General features: G+C 30.1%; 1 protein-coding gene and 1 long non-coding RNA gene across 7 annotated transcripts; one reads left to right on the forward strand and one right to left on the reverse strand.

Moving 5' to 3' along the window:
* Nucleotides 1–147: 147 nt before the first annotated feature.
* On the forward strand, nt 148–20,521 carry Evi5 (ecotropic viral integration site 5). Of its 6 annotated transcripts, none has more exons than XM_087408896.1 (12): nt 148–356; nt 6,555–6,865; nt 9,296–9,490; nt 9,996–10,250; nt 10,783–11,046; nt 11,506–11,770; nt 11,936–12,298; nt 12,487–13,164; nt 13,250–13,732; nt 13,805–13,903; nt 15,909–15,976; nt 17,223–17,361. In XM_087408896.1, exons 3-11 carry the CDS (start codon nt 9,426–9,428, stop codon nt 15,960–15,962), a joined length of 2,526 nt encoding a protein of 841 aa, XP_087265022.1. In that variant the 5' UTR covers nt 148–356; nt 6,555–6,865; nt 9,296–9,425; the 3' UTR covers nt 15,963–15,976; nt 17,223–17,361. The 6 variants fall into 6 exon arrangements, with proteins under 6 accessions (XP_087265022.1, XP_087265020.1, XP_087265018.1 ...); XM_087408894.1 differs by having other exon boundaries at nt 15,909–15,958; nt 17,223–17,360; XM_087408892.1 differs by lacking the exon at nt 15,909–15,976 and having other exon boundaries at nt 149–356; nt 17,223–20,521.
* On the reverse strand, nt 8,174–15,946 carry LOC147908690 (uncharacterized). Its single transcript, XR_015546001.1, has 3 exons — nt 15,843–15,946; nt 15,472–15,547; nt 8,174–8,477 (listed from the first exon to the last, which is right to left on the reverse strand). It is a non-coding gene; the product is annotated as an uncharacterized LOC147908690 (long non-coding RNA).
* Nucleotides 20,522–20,917: the final 396 nt, after the last annotated feature.

A 20,917-nucleotide genomic window follows, 5' to 3' on the forward strand; every position in this document is an offset into this window, starting at 1 on the left:
TATGTATTTGCGATTTGATTATCGAATTATTCATATAACTTGGCTGAAGCTCGAGGCAACATGGCTGCTGTGTCTCAGCGCCCTCTGCGGACGTTACGCGAAGCAACAGGATTAGTAACTGTTAGTGACAAAGAGGTCGCGTGTCGCATCCGTTGGTAACATTGCGCGTGGTCAAATCCATCCGTGTGATGACAGTTTCGAGTGTAGTGACAGCCGCGTATCACCGCGTATGCGCTCGTCAACCGTTATAGCCCGTTGCGCTTAGCTCGAGTTCATCGGTTTCTCGGTCAGCCTGGTGGCATCGACGGCGCGCGGACGAGCATCGTCGGGGCAAACGGCGACACGAGATTTCCGAGGTAAGCGATTTACGGAATTACTCAATGGGACCAGATGGCTACGAAAAGCGGCTGTCCACCTGTGCGACCACCAGTTTGTTTGCTAACACGGCTACGAGGCCGCATATCCCTTTCCGGTTACATGTGCTAGTTGAACCGCGCGACTCGGTTTATTATTATTATTATCATCATCGTCATCGTCTGTCTCTTTCTCTCTCATCATCGTTTCTCGCCATTCGTTTGCCTTTGAGGGAACGGCGGCACTTTCACACAAGCATACCGCGTTCGTCAACGTTCGAGGTTGCTGTCTGTATTAACTGAAGAGCCGCGAAGGTGGGCGGCAAAAGTGGGTGGAAATTCCAAGAGAGGAGAATTTCTCCTGTATTAATTTTTCTCAAAGTCAGCGGAGGTAATTGGGAAAAATTGATCTTATCGGGGAAGATGAAAGAAAAGTGTTTGTCTCGCTGGAGGAATGAAGTCATCACCTTTGACGATCGGTTGCTACCTGTCAGGTATTGGAAAAGATAAATATTTGTGGTTTTGTAATGTGCACCTGCAGAGAAAAAAAAGTGAATCTCGTTGAAGATAACAGAAAGTGAAGGCAAGATTGTTTCGAAATCTTTTGTTTATTTAATGAGAGATGAGAGCTTATCAATTTATTTTGTAATAATAAAATTAGTAATTAGTGATATTGATAGAATAAATTATAAAAGAAACCAAGACTTGTTAAAATCATAAGAATGAAATGTTTTCTTTAAAAGTATATAGGAAAAAAATAATTTAACGTATATCTTACATCAATTTTGTTTCTATACAAACTTTTAGAAAATAACAAAATATTTTCAAATAAAAATATGTATTATATGTGTGTACTATAATTATTAGAAATATTATTCAATTTTAAACAATTACAATTTATATTAGACCGAGGAGAATAAATCAATTAAAAGAAATAAACCCAATTTCAATTGAATTTTATAAATATTTCAGAATTTAAAATATTAAATATTTTATTAAAGTTAAAACAAATAATTTTTTAAAGAGACTTTGTCGTGTAATTATTTTAATAGACTTATTATTATATAATGATTAATGTAAATATAATAATAGCGTATAAGATACATAGGGGCGCAATTTTTCGATAATTCTTATATAATTTTCTTCGTTTTATTTCCATACTAGTAATGATTTTATTCGATTATATGTAGAACATGAAAGTATAACGTTTTCAGTTATTACAGGTATGATGACCTCAAAATGTTCGCGTTCTCCGCGACAATAAAATTAACGCGCCACCACGTGAGAAAAGGAACGAGTATAATGTAGCAGGACTAATTTCTTTCATTTCGCGTGCTATTACGAAACTGGAAGGTGAAACGGTATCAAACTACGCGAAAGTCGCACGGTAGACTGCCTTAAAATCGTGTAGGATTATAAGGACTAAGCTCGAGTATTCCTTGTTAAATTCGAAACACTCGATGCTTGCACCGTTCGCTCGTCTTTCTTCCACACTTCGTTAAATCTCTAATTAGTTAGAATCACCTTTCGAGGCGTGAAAGGACTTGTGCTGTATACGTTAAATGATCCTAATGGAACGCGTAGAAGTACTCGCGAAAGTACACTTTTTAATCATGACTTTATAAGCTTGGAAACTATTGGTTCTTAAACATTTTGATTCATCATCATTGTTTGTGGAAATTTTATAATTACATTTTTTTGCAACAATTAATTAATATTTCTAAAATGAAATCCCTGTTAAAATAAAATTTCACGAAGTTAATTGCTAATAAAATTATTTTTTTATTACTTAAATTCCAAGGTATAATATTTCTAATTGCAAGTGTAAAGGAACATTATAAATTTATTTCTGATCGAATTAAAATAGAATATAATTAAATCGCGCTTTTAAATGTATCACGCATTTTTAAATGTCTTGTATCACTCCAGCAGTGGGCGGTACATCTGGACAATTTTAGGATGCCTGTCGCTTTATTTGGGCAACGATACGGAACACCCATCAGTGAGACTCGGAAGCAGCTAGGCGACCTTTAACGCTAAATGTCGGTGTGAATTACGGGTCAATAACTCGGTACCGGATGCCTCTTCGTTTTCAGCGTATTGTATTTTCGCGCGGAAACTGAAAATGAGTCGATTACGCCACACATGAGCCTTATAAATAATTTGAATGCGACCTAGATTCTTCCATTACTGTGATTTAATCTTTTATCGTTACAGTCATAGTCCCGCCTGTTAGTTTTTTTCCTTTTTTTTTTACATTCAATCAATAATAATCAAGTAAAGATTGCTTTGTATTTCTATATTTTCTATATTTTATTACATTGAGAAAGAAAAATTGTTCATTTGATTAAATTAATTTAATTTGTCTTTATCTCTTTCGATGAAGAATATATGTATTTAAATCAAACATATTATATTTAACTTAAATACGTACATTTTTTTAATAAACAATTAATTTAGTTAAGTAAACAATTTTTTTCTTGTTGCAAGTTTTATTAATTAATATTTATAAAATATTTGAGTAGAATAATATATACAAATATTCAGAAAATAGAAAAGAAATTTTTAAGGAGAAATTACATCTAAAAATAATGAATATGTATGTTATTATTCTGTCTACGCAGAATGATATGCATTATCCTTGAATAAAATGCACGTAGAAAAGTAAATGGAAAAGTGACACGCTTTTGTATACACACATTGAAAGATTAATTTGAAAATTGATCAGATATGCTATCGAAGAACAGCTTAATGCATATGAAAATTTATTTTAAAAAGTTTAATATCGAAGACAGTAACCTTCCAGTTATATTCAATTGGACTCACATAGCAAGTCGCGTGGGATGTACTTCGAGCCATAACTAGAGCAGATAAAATTCGCCTGCAATTGCCTATGTTTACGTATACATTAGTATGATAGCGTTGCTGATAGTATAAAAAATATTTAAAAAATTTGTCTCACATAAATCTTATCTGTTAAATGTTTTATTTGGCCGTATTTGAAGTATTTATTTATATTAGAACGATTCTATTTATTGTATGTTGTATTCATGAATATTATCATTAACATATATTTTTGTAAAAATCAATATCTTTTTGAATTTATTGAACTTCTTTTTGATGGTAAAATGATATGTCTAGTGGGAATGCACCGACCTTCCAAAGTCGGTTTAGTGCGAAAATAACATCAATTTTGCAGAAATGTCATACCTAGGTGTGTCCACATACATGCACATACAAATGAATCATCATGGAATATTTTTTGAGATAATCTTTTATTATAATCTTTTTATTAAAGTATATGCACTTATAAAAAAGATTAACTATAATGATCAAGCTGAAATAAAAATTGTATACGACACGTTTTTATGCATTTATTGTAAAACTGATTTGAGATACGAACGTTTCTGTTATGCCTCAACTTAATTATGTGATATTTTTATCAGAGAAAAAATGAAATGTCATTATTGTCTGATACGTGTTGACTACATATTTAAATATAATATTATAAACGTAATATCAACTAATAAATTTCAAAAGAATTGAGAGAAAAAATTCAGATAATCTGGAAATATTTTTTGTTCCATTTAGACAAATAATATTAATTTTGTAACATGCTGAATAATTTTTGCTTTTATAAATTAATGTAATCATTCTACCTTTCGTTTTCATATTCAATTAAAACGCAAAACTCTGAATTAAAATATATGTACTGAAAGAGTAAATATATATTATCATTTATATATATAAATGGATAAATAGAGATGTGTTGTCTGCGAGTTGCGGATTCTCCGTACGTTAATTTTTTATCTCGAGTAGTATGTAGCGTATGCGGCTATTTCAGCTGTGCATTACTCCACGGAGATCCTTATAGATTATTAAAGCCGCGTATTTCAAGTGTCTCACTCACTTTTTCCTAAAACTTTTCTGTAAAAGGACTGAGTTTTCGTGTCCCTTTATCATACAAGCGATGATATTATTATACACATGAGTGTTTCTGGCCACGTAAGCGGTGTAAAATTCTAGGAATAGCATTATATAATTGGCAATTTCCTGTAGATGAATGAGTATACTTATGAATGAAAATATTTTACTTTATAATTTAGCAGAACCGCAATTTAATGTACATACTTTCGAAGGAAAAAGTATTTCTGGATAATTTTTCTCGTAATCTTTTTTTTCTAATTATTAACTTATGATATCATTAACGTAGCCAATGTGCAGTAATGATAATATTTTATTTTAAGAAATATCCAATAAAATAATAAATATCTAATAAAATAAGAGTATAAAAAAGCAGTTAAATGTTATAAAGATAAAATATAATAACAATATGTATAGGATGCAATATAATAAACGCGTTAATAAGATTAAATTATTAATTGAAATTGTATGAATTGAATTATTAAATTCCGACTTCGAGAATATAATTTTATTAATATTGTTGGTGAAGAAATATATATTTATTATAATATATGTACAAAAATATATATGTACAAAAATATATGTACAAAAATAAATTATTTGTTACTCATCCAATATGAAGTGATGAATAACAATACCAAAATAATAAATTTTTGCATACATTCATACTTCTATTTTCTCGCAGACAATATTATTTCGCTCAAAAAAATACACAAAAAGGCTACAAATAGGCTCTGTTAGGTCTAAATAAATTTAGATAAAGAAAGGTCTCAAGATTACGAGAAAAATATTTTCTGATGACGATGAATCATTTTGCACAGGATAGACCATAATTATACCATGATATAATCTAGACAAACTGTTGTGGCGATGAATGATGATATTGATGACGAATATACGTTACTAAGAAAATATGTTACATGGTTATCGTTATATTATTATTGTAAAGTGATAAGGTAAATGTACTAGTTAGTGGACATGACCCAATTATTAAGAATGATAAAAATTTTTAATATTAGTTTTTAATGATGCAACAAATTTAACTTTAAATTTATTGTTTATAAAAATTTAATAACAAATTTATTTAGAGTCGTACATATTATTAAAAACTTAATATTTATTAATTAATTTAATTTTTTATTTTGTCCAATAATTTATTGTTATGCCCATTAATTGTCATATTTACCTGTGTATTATTTTACGAAGAATTCTTTAATTGAATTCTTTAACTGAAAGTATCGTTTTTCTATGAAAAATTATTTTATTTTTAATTGATAAATCTCTGAACTGACTTCGACAAATCACATAGGTAGTGTTGCAAAATATAATTTTCAATCTGTCTGTTTAAGATAAAAATAGAATTCTAACTGTAAAAACTCTTCTTTCCTTCTTATCTTCGTACATTTCTTTAGATAGGACTTAGATAAATGATATAATTTTTCTAACGTATGGTAAGAATGAATGGTTTTATATTTTGCGAAGTTTTTATCAAATCTGAAATGTTTTACTAAGATTTTGATGATTAATTTTAATTATGAATATGCTTAATAAATTAAAAAATGATGTTAATTGAATCTTTAAAGTATAATATTACAATTAAATATTATCTTATTTTGTAAATAATATTAAATAAATTTAATAATATAAATTAATATTTAAAATGAAAGTTTCATGGCCTTTTAAAAATTTTTTGCTAAAGATATTAATTAAAATTCCATATTAAAAAATTAGTTGTTTTTTATTTATGAAAAAATTTCCAAAATAAAAATTCGATGTTTATGAAATTGTGTAGTCGTCAAAAATTGCAATAAAAATATCTCAAAAAATTTCTCAAAATTTTGTCGAAGAAGTGATTATATTTTTGAAAAGATTAATGAATAAACCTCTTTCTTGTTCTCTGCTTCTACATTTATTTTTATTTTTATTTGCGCAATCATAAGTAAACTAAAAGGAAGCAGTTTGTACTCTGTAATAATTGAAATAATTGTTTAAGTTTCTTAACATTATTTTGAAAAAACTAACATAAATATGCTGACATAAATCAAAATGTCTAACGAGCCCAAGATCAAGTCACAATTTTATAAAAGAAGCGAAGAGGACCTTCTTATTATTTATAAATTAAAAATACTTGAATATGGAGGGCAGGGGATCGAAAGAATTTTTGAAAATTTATATTTAAAATTTTTATACACATTTTTGTCATTTTATCTATCGAGAACGCCCAGTGCTCTCGATCACCGGCTGCACGTACTCGGTATCCTTTTATTTATTTGTCAGGAGACGGACGTCGCTGCGCATGTGGAGCATCCTGGCCTGCGCGGGCTGCATCGACCCTCAAACCCATTTCGTTACTCTCCAGCAGTGCATGCCTAGCCAGATCCCACTGTGCCGGGATCATCGGGAAATAAGTGAAACGATATCGTATCGAATCAGCACATTAAGTTCACCATCGTTTAACGTTTAACGTTTCGCCATCGAAGAAATCAGAGATAGAGAGAAAGAAAGAGAGAGACCTGCATGTCTTGATAAGCCGGAAAAGGAATCGCGGACATCCGAGCGTTTCTGATTACGTTATCTGCCTTACCAAAGTATAAGCACTGACACAATTTTCGTTGATTTATTTTTCCAGGACATCTCTTGTTAAAATTTAAAAGTTAGAACAGTAAACTACGATCATAGATTTGATCTCGCGAGAGTGGCGAAAAAGAGTTCTTTGACATTTTGTGCGTGCATTAAAAAGAAATATTAAAAATATGCGGATGTTGCTTAATTCTTTATCATTAAAGAAGACAAAATAATAATTTAGAAAACTTTTTTCTTCCTTTTTTTATTTTTCTCTTTATTTAGCTTTATCTTTATTTAGCTTTATTTAGCTTTATTATTTATTTAGCTTTTGAATGTTAAGAATTAGTACTGTATAAAATGTAACACTAGAGGCAGTTTATTTGACTTGAGTTATGATTTATTTTTAGACATTATATACAAACGTAATTTAAGTTTTATATCAAGTTGTTTCAATATAATTTAATATTTATTATTTGAGTGGTTGATGGGTGATACATAGATATAATTCAGTCATTTATAATTTAACAATGGCAAGCCTTGAATCCTTTCATTATACTGTAAATATCTATCCGAGAAATGGTATCCCACAAAAAAATATTAAATAATGAATTTTAATTCAATCAAGATTAATTGAATTACATATTTTAATTTTAACAAAACATTTGATATAATTTCTATCATTCATTAAATCAATAAGTATTATCGAAATTTATTAAAATACATATTGTATTCATTACTTCACTTGTTTTAAAAATGTAAATTGTTTAATAATAAAAAAATTAATATAATTATGAAATGCGAATATTATTTTAAGTGAATTTAATATTGACAAATGAATTGATTTTAAGCACTTTTGCTGAAGTCGTTGTATGAAGTCTTTGTCTCTTGTTTTTCTTTTACATGTAAATTTAGCAATAACTTTCGTTAACATTCTCATTATATTCGAGCTGTGCTGTATATAGGTCAGTAATTTGCCTGATAATAACTTGAAATTTTTACAACGCAGCAATTCTGACGCAAGTGTTCATCGGTCTCAGTTTGCAGACAACGTTGACATTAAGATATAACGAAGTCAACTCTTATGGCACATATATTATAGATAATAGAAAATGTTCTAGTTATATAATTATCCAAAATATGTATATACAGCAAGAAAACATATGTAACATTTTGAATAATTATATACTCTAAATATATCACAATTAAAATTTTCATACAATTTTAATGTAATCATTTGAAAATACTACTCTTAATAAGCAAAATACTTATTTAAATATATTTTAGAATATAAGTGCAGAATATAATACAAATAATTTTAAAGACGCGTTAAATAAATGACAAAAACGAAAGAGTTTATTTTTAATTAATTTAAAGTGATTAAATTTCTTGTTTCATCAAGAGATATGGCTCGTAAAACGGTATCCCGACATATTCCGTTCGTTTCGTTTTACTACAGCTACATACAATATATAATACATAGTCATAATAGCTTGCTCGAAATCACCTGCTCTTTCGCCCGCTAATTCGTTCACACGCACTAATTGCTTCCTTCTTGATCTCCTTCGTGTCGAGTTGCTTCGAGTTGCCTCACTGAGCACGACGTTCATACGAGGCGTTTCACGAGAGTGCCGTCATCTACAGAAGATATTCTTCGTTATAAAATATTAAAATTCCCACAAGGATAATCTTTCTGTTTTGGATCTTTTCACCGCTTTTTACTTATTGAAAAATATTAATTCAAACGTTTTACAAAGAAAATTAAGAAATGAAGTCTTTTTCACAATATCCTTTTGTAATTAACAAATTGATGATGCTAAAGAATTTTGGTATTGATAAAAATAAATTCTGAAATATGGCTTAAAGAAATAATATAATTAATATATTAAAATGTATAACTTTTTTTTCTTATTTGTTATTTATTGTGGACGAACAAGTTCCTGAACTCAAAATCTAAGAAGCTTATTTGATAGTTCTCTTCAAACCCTCCAACCTTTGCTTGAAACATTTTTTTTCAAGAATTGTTCTCTTTAGACACATTTTGTATTTAAGTTATAATGGTCAACCATGTTCCTCAAGTAGGGTACAGAATCCCAAGGTTTAACCATATATTATAGAATAACTATTTTTTAAATGTCATCTTTCGACTGGTAACGTTAATTTTTTAAATATAATTTTTACACTGTAGCATGTTTTTTTTGTCAGAGTTATATTGTTTTATTTCATCCTACTTCTGTTTCTTTTTGAGAATTTTCTTCTAAAAATCATTATTTGTGTTTTATCTTTCGCTTATGACAGATAATAATATCTGTTTGAAAGTTAAAATTAATAGGATAATTAATAATTATTCTGTTAATTATAATCTTAATTTGTATACATTGATAATAGATCTCTTATTGATTTGCAAATGACACTCTGAATACGTTAAATCGATCGTTTAATGAATGGTATTGCAGATAAGTATGTCGACAATTGTTGTGTTTAAAATCGCGTGATGATGTGAAGATAGAAACGGTAGAAACAAGAAAGCAAGAACGTTTGCAGAACACTAAAATCGCGAAAGTGAAATAAAGAAAAATTGTCTCGATGGTTCTTCGTGGCTTATTGGCTCCTGCGGCAGCTCGTTGGAGGAGAAATAAAGTCGCGAAAAGGTAAAATGAGCATCGCGACTAATAAATTATTCAATAAATATATTTTATTTCTCTTTTATTGTATTTATACGTATTAAGTATACATGACTACAATATCAGAAGCTGAAATTAAATAATTATTTAATTTCAACTACAATATTGTAGAATCATGTATACCTAATACATATATTATTGAAGTGAAGTTTTTCTTAAATATTGTATTATATTCCATTAATTTTAACGGAGAGCATTCAGAAGCATTAGCAATTAATTGGTTTTATTATAATTATTATCCGTTAAATCGCACATACACACACAAATAGTTAAAATCGAATGTTTTCATTGATGTGTTTTAGTTGATAGATTTCGATCGAACATAAGCAACGTTTATGACACACAATTACATGTGAAGGCGCATATCAATCAAGTGTATATCGCTTAAATAGATCACTGCAATACGCAGCTGAAAGACCCGGATCGTATTGTGTTGATATCCGCATTATTAATTCAACCCGTTTTGTTCCAGAAGTCAAAACGCCGCCTGGGATAGCGTAAATGCGCCTGTCGGCCAATTGGGATTGTCACGTTATGGACCGCAGGTGATGAGCGTGCTGTGTTTATGCACCTCTAACGTCCACCAATCTACCCGTAACGTCACGCAGGCCGGCAAGATACTCCCGAGTCCGCCGTCAGACACTCTTTGCGAGCAGCGAATAACGCCCTCGCAGGAAATACCTACTGACGAGCTGGCTCTATTAGCTAAGCTGGAGGAAGCCAATAGGTGAATAATCAAGTGACCTATCGCTTGATGCAAATCGTACTTTCACAAGGATCGAATAATTCTTGCATGAACTGATAACTTAAATCTTATCTAACAAATGCCACTTTCCACTTTGACTGACATCTTCCACTTTCCAAAAAATGTAGTAAATTGGATACCTCTTGCATGTACACATATTTGAATAGATTGCCTGGATTTCCTTTTATTTCAAATTTAGAGTAGAAATGCTAAATGTTAATTTTGCTACGCATTTTGGCTTGGAAATGATGCACAGTAGGATGCAGACTAAGGCTGCACTTTTAACTCAATATCGAAAAATATGGGAAAAGACGTAAGTTTTTTTTTATTTCCTTTATAATTTAATTATATAATTAATTATATAATCTATATAATTAATTAAAACACATACTTATACAATAAGTATCTACTGATTTGTACAAATATATTGTTATGTAAATCCATGCATTATTCTCCACGAAATGAATAAAATTGCACAAATAAAAATCATAATTTATGATTTTATTAATTTTAGGCTGATCGAATCAGATGCAAAGTCATTGAATTCTCTCCAGAGCAATCATAGCAGAAAGGGCTCCGATACATCTCAAGTGTCTGTGGCGTCGGGGGGCAGCGGAGGTAACGGCGATGCTGCGCCCCGACGCCACAATCCAGCCGATGGTGAAGAGAATACGTGGACTCTTTGGGGTCATATAGTGGCTGACTGGGATTATAATTGGAAGAAACGGAAAGAATTTGTTAAGGAATTGGTTCGTCAAGGCATACCTCACCATTTTAGGTAATATATATATTATGTATATTCTGTTGAAAGACGGTATAAATATATTAAAGTTGTGTAAAAACTTTTTGGACCTGTAGTAACAAAGTAAGAATGGAGTTCTTTATTTATTCATGAATTTATCTTAAGTATAGAAATTGTTTAATTAGGCAAAATATTTGATATTCATAAAAACAATAGAGATTTTATTATTTACATTATTACTTTGTGAATTATAACTTGGATACGAAATTAATGTGGATGAAAACAAAAAATAATTATATTTTAATCGAAATTTTTTTTTGGGGAGCTTTTCAACGCTGAGAATCTTGATGCGATACATCCTCAACACCTCTTTTGCACTATCTTGATAAATATTATCAAAACCGTAATCGTTTATCAATATTATCTATAAGTCAGAAAGTTATATACATTCATTTTTTTATTAAAATTTAATATAGATTGTATATTATTATTTAGGGGCATTGTCTGGCAATTATTAAGCGGTGCCCATGACTCTCCAGTTAAGAAACAATTTGCCGAATACATTAAAGCAACATCAGCTTGCGAAAGGATAATTAGAAGGGATATCGCTAGGACGTACCCTGAGCATGACTTTTTCAAAGAAAAGGATGGTTTTGGGCAGGAGAGTTTATTTAACGTTATGAAAGCATATAGCCTACATGATCGTGAAGTAGGATACTGCCAAGGTTCAGGATTTATAGTAGGATTACTTTTAATGCAGGTAAAAAGTATTAACAATATTTTCACAAAAAATTATGAAATAGAAAAATATATAAAAGCAAGAAATTATCTATAAATTTATTTTTTTGTGAACATGTATTTTTATTTATTTTTTATTCTACAAAAGAGAAAATATATGCTTTATTTAAATATTCTTTCATTGTAGCAAATGCCAGAAGAAGAAGCTTTTGCTGTACTCGTAGCACTAATGCAAGAGTATCGCTTGCGGGACATGTTCAAACCAAGTATGGCTGAATTAGGAGTGTGCATGTATCAACTGGAACATTTAGTTGCTGATGCACATCCTGAACTTCATGCTCACTTCACGGCCCAAGGTTTTCATACGTCGATGTATGCATCTTCTTGGTTTCTTACACTATTTACTACAGCGCTAAGCCTTCCCCTAGCATGTCGTATTTTTGACGTCTTTCTATCGGAGGGGATGGAGATTATTTTTAAGGTTGCATTGGCAATGCTGCAGTTAGGGAAAGAAGATTTGCTCAGTTTGGATATGGAAGGCATGTTGAAGGTAATCTGAAAAATTGTTACTTATATAAGTAGTTTCAAGAAATCACTATCGATAAAATTTAATTTTTAGCATGTTTTATATTCTAAATAAGAATATAAAACTTTATATATATATATGTATGTATGTATGTATGTATGTGTGTGTTCACTTTATTTAACTGATGATTAAAACAACTTTTTTTTTTACAGTTTTTCCAAAAACAATTGCCTGGGAAGGCCGAAAAAGATCCCGATGGCCTCATGACGCTCGCATATGGAATGAAAATCAATCCAAAAAGAATGAAGAAACTAGAAAAAGATTATACCATCTTAAAGATGAAGGAGCAAGAAGAAATGGTCGAGTTACGCAGGCTCAGAGCAGAAAACAGATTGCTTAGGCAAAGAACTGAACTTTTGGAAGCAGAGTCCGCTGAACTAGCTGATAGATTAGTTAGAGGTCAAGTATCACGCGCCGAAGAAGAAGAAACTGCTTTCATAGCTCAAAGAGAATTGGCAGCGCTTCGTCATTCACATCTCGAGACCAGCCATCAACTTGAACAAGCTCATGAGGAATTGAGATCGTTATCGATTCTTCTTGAGGAGAACGTAACGTCTAGACAGTCATCACTAGATGAGATAGTAGTGAAACAAGAAGCATTATCACAGAAGGAAGAAATGATACAATGTTTGCAAGAGGAATTGGTTAGAGTTAGATTACACGAGGCAGAAAACGATGCACTAATTAGAGAACTCAGAGGAAGAATACAAGAATTAGAGCAAGATAAGAAAACTTTACGCGAATCGACGCCAGACAATTCCGTAGCTCATTTGCAAGAAGAACTTATTGCAGTTAAGCTTAGAGAGGCAGAGGCCAATTTATCTTTAAAGGTAAAATCTGTTCTTATATAATCTTGCTATTTTTTATGAGTTTTACATTAATATTAGATAGATTTACATATAAAATATTACACAGGATCTGCGGCAGAGAGTTATGGAGTTAAGTGCAGCTTGGCAGAGGCATCTACAAGAGCATCGGTCTGCTCAATCAGCGCCTGCCGCTGATTCTACGCCAAAGAAATTGCTTTTTTGGGAAAATCGGGGTCATGAAGTACAGAAGTTTGAGGAAGATTTAATGACGACCAGAATTCGAGAGATGGAAGCGTTGACTGAAGTAAAAGAGTTACGACTTAAAGTTATGGAGCTTGAAACTCAAGTGCAAGTAGCAACTAATCAGCTCCGTAGACAAGACGAAGGCGGAAAAGTACTTAAGGATGAATTGGAAGCTGTATTAGCACGAGAGAAGGATCTAGTTGCCAAGCTTAGAGAACAACAACACAAGTATTCCGATTTGGAATCGAAAATGAAGGACGAAGCTATGATGGCTAGGATACGTGATGCCGAACACGCGCAGCAAGTGGCGGAACTTACACAGAAAATATCTCTTCTCGAATTAAAGGTTACCTCATCTGTATATTAATAAACGTTACCATTAAAAGACTTAAATATGTAATGTCTAATATTTTTATAGAATGAAGAAATGCATGCGGAAGGCGAACTTAGGAATAATTTAGATGACAGTGAGAAAGTAAGGGAGCTTCAAGATAAGGTTGCTGAATTAAAAGCCGAGGTATGTGAAATTAAAAAAATTCATCTTGTCCATTGTATTAACAAAAGCAGTATCTTGGAATATTGCAGTAAGGGGTGAACTATGTCTTATGGTACAAAATATTATATATGTATATTCTTGTAATATAATGTATATTAAGGATAACTCGATAAATTCCATTCTATGTAGGCATAATTATATAAGCAGATCATACATAAGAAATATTTTATCACTGTGCAACAGCTACTTTTCATACAGCACACAATATGATATTTTACAGGATGATTTTAACATATTTCATCACCCATCATGAACAGGTAGAGTGAATCAAATGTCTGAGTCGAAATCTCTACCATTTTGCAATTTTCGCAATAGTTTAATAATTACTAAAAATTGCCAAATATTGGTCTTGAATAATTTTTTACTCAAATACTATCAACTTTATAGAAAAGCTGCAAGAGACAAAAATCAGTTATTTTCTTCTCATAAAGTTCTGAGAATTTTTTCAGAATTTTTTAATACCATATTTATTTTCTCATGTTAGTAAAAATAAGAAAATGCAATACTAAAAAGTTGATAAAAAATTCTGAAAAAAATTTTTAGAGTTCTATTTGAGTAAAAAATTATTCAAGACCAATATTTGGCAATTTTTAATAATTAATATCTCGTTAACTATTGCGTAAATTACAAAATGGTAGATGACTTTTTGACTTAGTTCGATTCATTCACCTGTTCATAATGGGTGACGAAATATGTTAAAATCACCTTGTATACATATATCTTTTGAATATTTTTACTAAAATGTGTTTAATAAAATATGACATTTGTTTATAAATAATGAAAATACAATAATGATAAAATGCAATAATTTTTATTACACACAGATATTTTCCGTTATATTTTTAGGCAAATATTGTAATAGTGTAATAAGAATTTTTATTACAGCTAAATAATAAGCAAAAATAATTTGAAATAATGATTCGTAAATATTTAAACTTTAATAACTTTATAAATAAATTAATTTTATATGTAATCACAATTGCAGTTTTTAGCAATAGTTACAACTCTTTAAATATTTTATGAAATCCTATTTAGAAATACAATGAAAATACTTTTCACTGTTTTTTCTTTTAACGCACTGCATTATTATGTGTTCTTATTTTTGATTCTACAAAATATATGTGATATTGCATATATGTGATATGCATTTTATAACATAACTTAATTATTATGATAAATACATTACAATAGTATTACTGATATTTTTTTATATATCTCATTAACCTCGATAAGCTAAATATTTACACTATTTAAGTGTATGATATATATATATATATATATATATATATATATATATATATATATATATATATAATCTAAAATTGTATAAAAGACACACCATGAAAGATCACACCATACATTCCTAACAAGTGTATTATATGTAAATTGAACGTTTTGGTTTTTAATGTGCTACCACATACTGCACTCAAACTATAAATTGCGCCTACTGTATGCAAAAGACATTCCACTTTGCTAAGTCCATTAACATAAAAATATATCGTAACTCATTATTGATGTTATACACTTACAAGATGCACAGATCGCACCTCTTACTGCAATTTGACGCTAATCAACACGCTTCATAACGTCGTCGCTTCTGGTGGACTGCAGAGAGAAAATATTTGCAATTATTGTAAACAGACTAAAGTCAAAAAGTATTGTCAATAAGTATTCATTTCTTAATTTATTTATTTTGTTGCCGTTGCTCTAAAAAAGATATATAACTAATAAATTAACTAATGTATCTTATTAACAATAAGAGACTGGTACTTTGTTATCCAATGAATATAAGCGTGATTTTTTTAAGCAGGATATGCACGATCTTGTTGCGTGAGAAGAGATAATATCTACGACAGTGATTGTTATTACGTAAAGATATCAAGCGATAGCTAATACTAACCAGAAGAGACTAATCGTTGTTGCAAAACTAACCCTCTATTGCTGTGTTATCTCTGTCTCTCCTCAGTTCCCCACGCCAATCACCAGCCCGGAGACTGAGCCTTGGCGCTGGCTCGAGTAAGTCTTTACCCATGCGTAAGCATCATTTTCGTCTCCGTATATGTGCGTGGCATGATGTTTCTTTTACTGTAGATGAATCTGATATTATAATTATTATTGTAATTGCCTACATTTTCCATCTAGGATTCCGTTTGGAATTCTTGCTTGTTATATTTATAATTGTAGTGCTCATTTACATAGCGAATAAACAGACTTAGATCTGCAATTCATAGTTTTGTATATATATATATATATATACATACATACATACACACATATATATATATGTATATATATATATATATATAAAGTCATTATACATTATGTGCATTGTAAGTATATATTGATATAATCAGTTTCATTTTAAAAAACTAATTAAAAATTTGAAGAAAAATTGTTTTGTGAAAAGCAATAGATTGAAGACATTTTATTATTTACCTAATGTATCATTTTAGATTTCAATGTTATTATTGTATAAATCGGCATCGGATACGATTAGATGAATTAAATTAAAATTGAATTAAAATGTGGCTAACTTTCTGTATTATACGTGCGGTGATATGGTATGGCGTGCTCTTCCCATTTAACTGCATGCTTCCTTATGATTAAGTTCACTGTTTCGTTCTAATAAACATTCACGGCCGCTGCTTTTAGCTCGAAGAAGAAAAAACGTAGAGATGTGAAAGAGATGTGAAAGTATCTGCGAAAGTTTTGTTTAATAAAATTAAAATTAGCTAAATTAATGTAATCAAGTTTTGAATTTTTTTTCTTATATATCGATATATCATTCATATCATAATTTCATCATGATATGATATGTTAACGATATGTTAACAAACTTGTATCTATATTAATATAATAAATTTTGGTAATAGAAAGATTTTTATATTTTAGGAAATCAGAAAACTTTTAAACTAATTTTTTTTATAACTCTTTTAAAACTCCTTTCGGAAAAAAGAAGGAATATTTTTGTCTTAATTATCTGATTATTGAACTTAATTGTGAAAAATAAATAATATATTATAATTAATTTGTAACAGCATTATGATTGTATAAGGAATAACAATGTATTTTTAGAACCAAAATAATTGCAATAGCTGAAATATTTCGAAAATTTCAGATTTATTAGATAGAATTAACTTTTCGTTTAATGATCTGATCTTGTAATAAGAGTCGAATAAATATTTTCTTTTGCGAAACAGAATATCGCAGACTCTTTCTTTTTTCTTCCGAAGGAAATCACTTAGAAATGCATTATGTGCACCACATTTATCTGTCACAGGTCATGAGACTAGAGAGTTGGAAACAACGATGGACGGGACTCGGCGGGCAAACCGTGCGAAGTTTTAGCATCGATACTGAAAGCGAATTGGACGAGCGGGATCTCAGAATTTGCTTGCAGGATCATATCAATACGACCACGCCAAACTCACCTGAGGTATAGAATTCTATGTATACCAAGACCATTAGGCAGCTAAACAATACTCCGTTATCGATGCGCGCGAATCTTTTGTTCATCGTCGGCTTTTGCTGTAGGAAATAACGCGTATGCGCTTAGATCGTAACACAAGAGTAGACCGTAATAATCCTGTTTACATGTATTACTATTAGGCCAAATATAACAAAAATACGCGTAGCCGTTGATTAATTATACTAAAATGATAACAAAACAAAACAATGAAACAGTAAATAACGATAGATGCTTTCGGTAATCGAAATAATCTCGATCGTAATCAGGATTTGAAACTATTGTAAAAAATTTGATTACAATTTACATAATTTGACATGTTAAAATTTCTTCAGAGGAGTATAACAAAATAATTGTTTCATGCGTAGCGGCAAATATTGTTTATTATACTAGCAATATTATTTTTATTATTGTAACATTTTATAGATTACATTACATGGAGTATTGTAGAGCATATATTAGTTGTAATTAATAGCAGAGTATTATACAACAAAATATAACTAACACACTTATTTATATTAACAATAAATAGTCGTAATCGTAATTTATATTTGAAAGAGATTTATAACCGCTATATGATCGAAAAATCAACAAAATCTAAATGATGCGAATTTACATTTGATTGCATTAAATTAATTCCATTTTATTGTATATTGCAAAAAATGTTTTAAAATAAAATATTTCTTAGTTATATATTACATACGTAGCTGTATATATTTTTTCCATTTTGCGAATTTTAAAGTTTAAAAATTAATTTCTTCACAAGTTTACAGGAACTAATTTGCATCATAAAATTTTGAATCAGATTAAGTCATGTTATTACGTGCATTATTACGTGTCAAAATATAAATTCTTCTATAATCTCTTATCTCGGTTTTTTAGAAGAGAACAATTATCAGAATTAATAAGATTAATTTTAATAATTAATCTCTTTCTATTTTTCTTTTATTATTTGTATTTTTGCGATATAAATATAGATTTTTATAGAAAATCTATATTTATATATCACAATAAATATTGAACCTAACGATATGTGAATAATATTGTGAATTTGTGCTGTCTTTTTTAGCTTTTTGAAAGCTTGATTACGATCTGTAGATTATACGAAGATTATCATAGAGTTTCTGTGACACTCGCAACCGTTTTTATACGCATGATATACTCTGTGTATTTTTTGTAATTCATACCAAATGTAATCGCATTTAAGGAGTTATATATTTAATGCCGGAAAACGTGGGGGCAGTAATGTATCACCGTTTTTTATAAAAATATGTATTTATATATTATATACATATATGTGTATGCGTGTGTATGTATGTATGTATGTATGTATGTATGTGTGTATGTATATGTGTGTGACGAGGAATCATGGCATATGAATCGACGATATTCATACTACACACATATATTGCGTGCGTCAAATTGAAATTTAACTATTTAAAAAGATACATTATATTCTCAAACAAGAGAGTATACCAAATTCTTATTGTTGTCGTATATATGTATATTATTTGTAACATACTTGACGAATTTCTTAAAAAAAAAAAAGGAGTAAGAATAATTTTTATGGGTAATATGCAATTTGCGCACACAGCACGAAGTGTGTATAGTTAATTGGATGACGATCAATTTTACTAGGAATTATAAAATCGCGATAAATCAACTCGTAAATCGTCCCGAAATAAAAAGCGCAAAGGACATCTCTCTCAATCGATTTAACGATTCTAGATTGTTGAAATTGAAACCGGACAAGATAATCGGAAGTACTTGTAAAAATTAGCATCCGAGCATAGCTCGTTCTTTTATCATGACTCGGATAATTACTTTCAGCATAAGTATCCGCGTCTTGCTACTTTCTTTTACAGCAAGTCATCTTAGCCTACTTGCAAAACGCGTCTTCTCTCGCTTGGCCTAAATCGTTACATCCCATTCCTTTGTTGCGTTAAATAACCGGCATTGTTTTAGCCATGTCACAGTACGCCGTTAAAACTGTATATTAAACGTGCGAACCACGAGTTACTTTTCTCTCGATAGGAGCCCTCTTCGCTTTTCACGCATGCATGTGTGCAAATTAGCATGAGCGTATCGTTAATGAAGTTATGACGGTGGCAAAAACTGTAATAGTATTATTTTTCGATTGTGTGCTTTACGTGCAATTTTTTGCATCGCGCGAGTTTAAAACGAAAGAACGAGACGCCAAAATCGATATTAATTAAGAAGCGAACGAAGAACTGTAGGAAGCGTGAATAATATTGACTGTGTAAGACGTGTCAAGCAATGTATTTATTTGTAAGTAGCATGACGAAGAATAAATGTGTAAGATCGAAGAGAAAGTGACATTTGTATTATATTTCTGAATTTAGCACAGACGTATAGTATCTACAACGATACTTTTCCGATGCTGTTGCACGTCAACGTTGCGCTGTTAAAAATTATTATGCTGTCATTACACTGCTACTAGACAGTCAATTTAATCACTATGAATTCTTGGCGACGTAGAATAACGTGATAAGTTACGACGTGCGAATCGCGTCTTAGTATCATAATATATCTATCTGTAGTTTCTGCGTCATTGAATCTGTGTGTATAGACTGTCCTAGACCTGCCGAGCTGTCTTTCAGACTCTCGAACACCGAAGAATCGAACTATTAATTAAATCAACGATAGTTTCAATTATGGCCTCGATATAATTATATAATTATCTGGAGAGAGAAATTGTGCAAATTGAAGCACGCACTTAATAAGCGAATTAAGTTCTAAAAGTGATAATGAAATTATTATTGTTCAGTAAGCTCGAAATTAATCTAAATTTAGTTCTATTATTTTGAAATTTTTGATGACTGTGATATAATCTCTTTTTAGAAATTACAATGCTGCGTCAAAGCAGGCAGTTTTAGTCAAATTTATGCAAAAAAAGACGATCGTTATAGAATTTATAGAATTATTATTGCAATTTAACAAGCGCTGCTCGCTAGGTCGAGAACACCGTGTACACGATACGAATTTATTCCATTTAATTGAATTATTGATCGTGCGCGATAAAAGCGAAGTAATAAATAAATCAACAACTATACGATTGCATCCAACGGTATCAATAAATTAAATTACATGCACTATGTTGTTTCTGATAATAAATCATTATCATTAGCCGTCAAGTATTTCCAAGAGCAAATCCCTCGAAATTTCCTTGAGAAAAGTTTAGATTTTTTATTAAATTCGAAAACATTTCTAAAATTTAATGAAACTTAAATTTATTATTTTTCAATTTTTACTTTTTTGTTTTATTTTTTAATAGTCATTCATTTATTTTAACAATATATCTTGGCTTACGACACACATTGAAAAAATATACTAAATCTTAATAAATAATTTGAATAGTACCAACTAAACATTTACTAAACTGTAAAAATATATTTACTTGGTAGGACTATCAATTTGATTCAACCATCATTTTTTATTGAATAAATATTTATTTACTATAAATAAATGTTTAGTTAATACTACTTAAA

This window comes from Acromyrmex echinatior, chromosome 8 (genome assembly GCF_024713525.1).
Source record: "Acromyrmex echinatior isolate Ae372 chromosome 8, ASM2471352v2, whole genome shotgun sequence".
NCBI lineage: Eukaryota > Metazoa > Arthropoda > Insecta > Hymenoptera > Formicidae > Acromyrmex > Acromyrmex echinatior.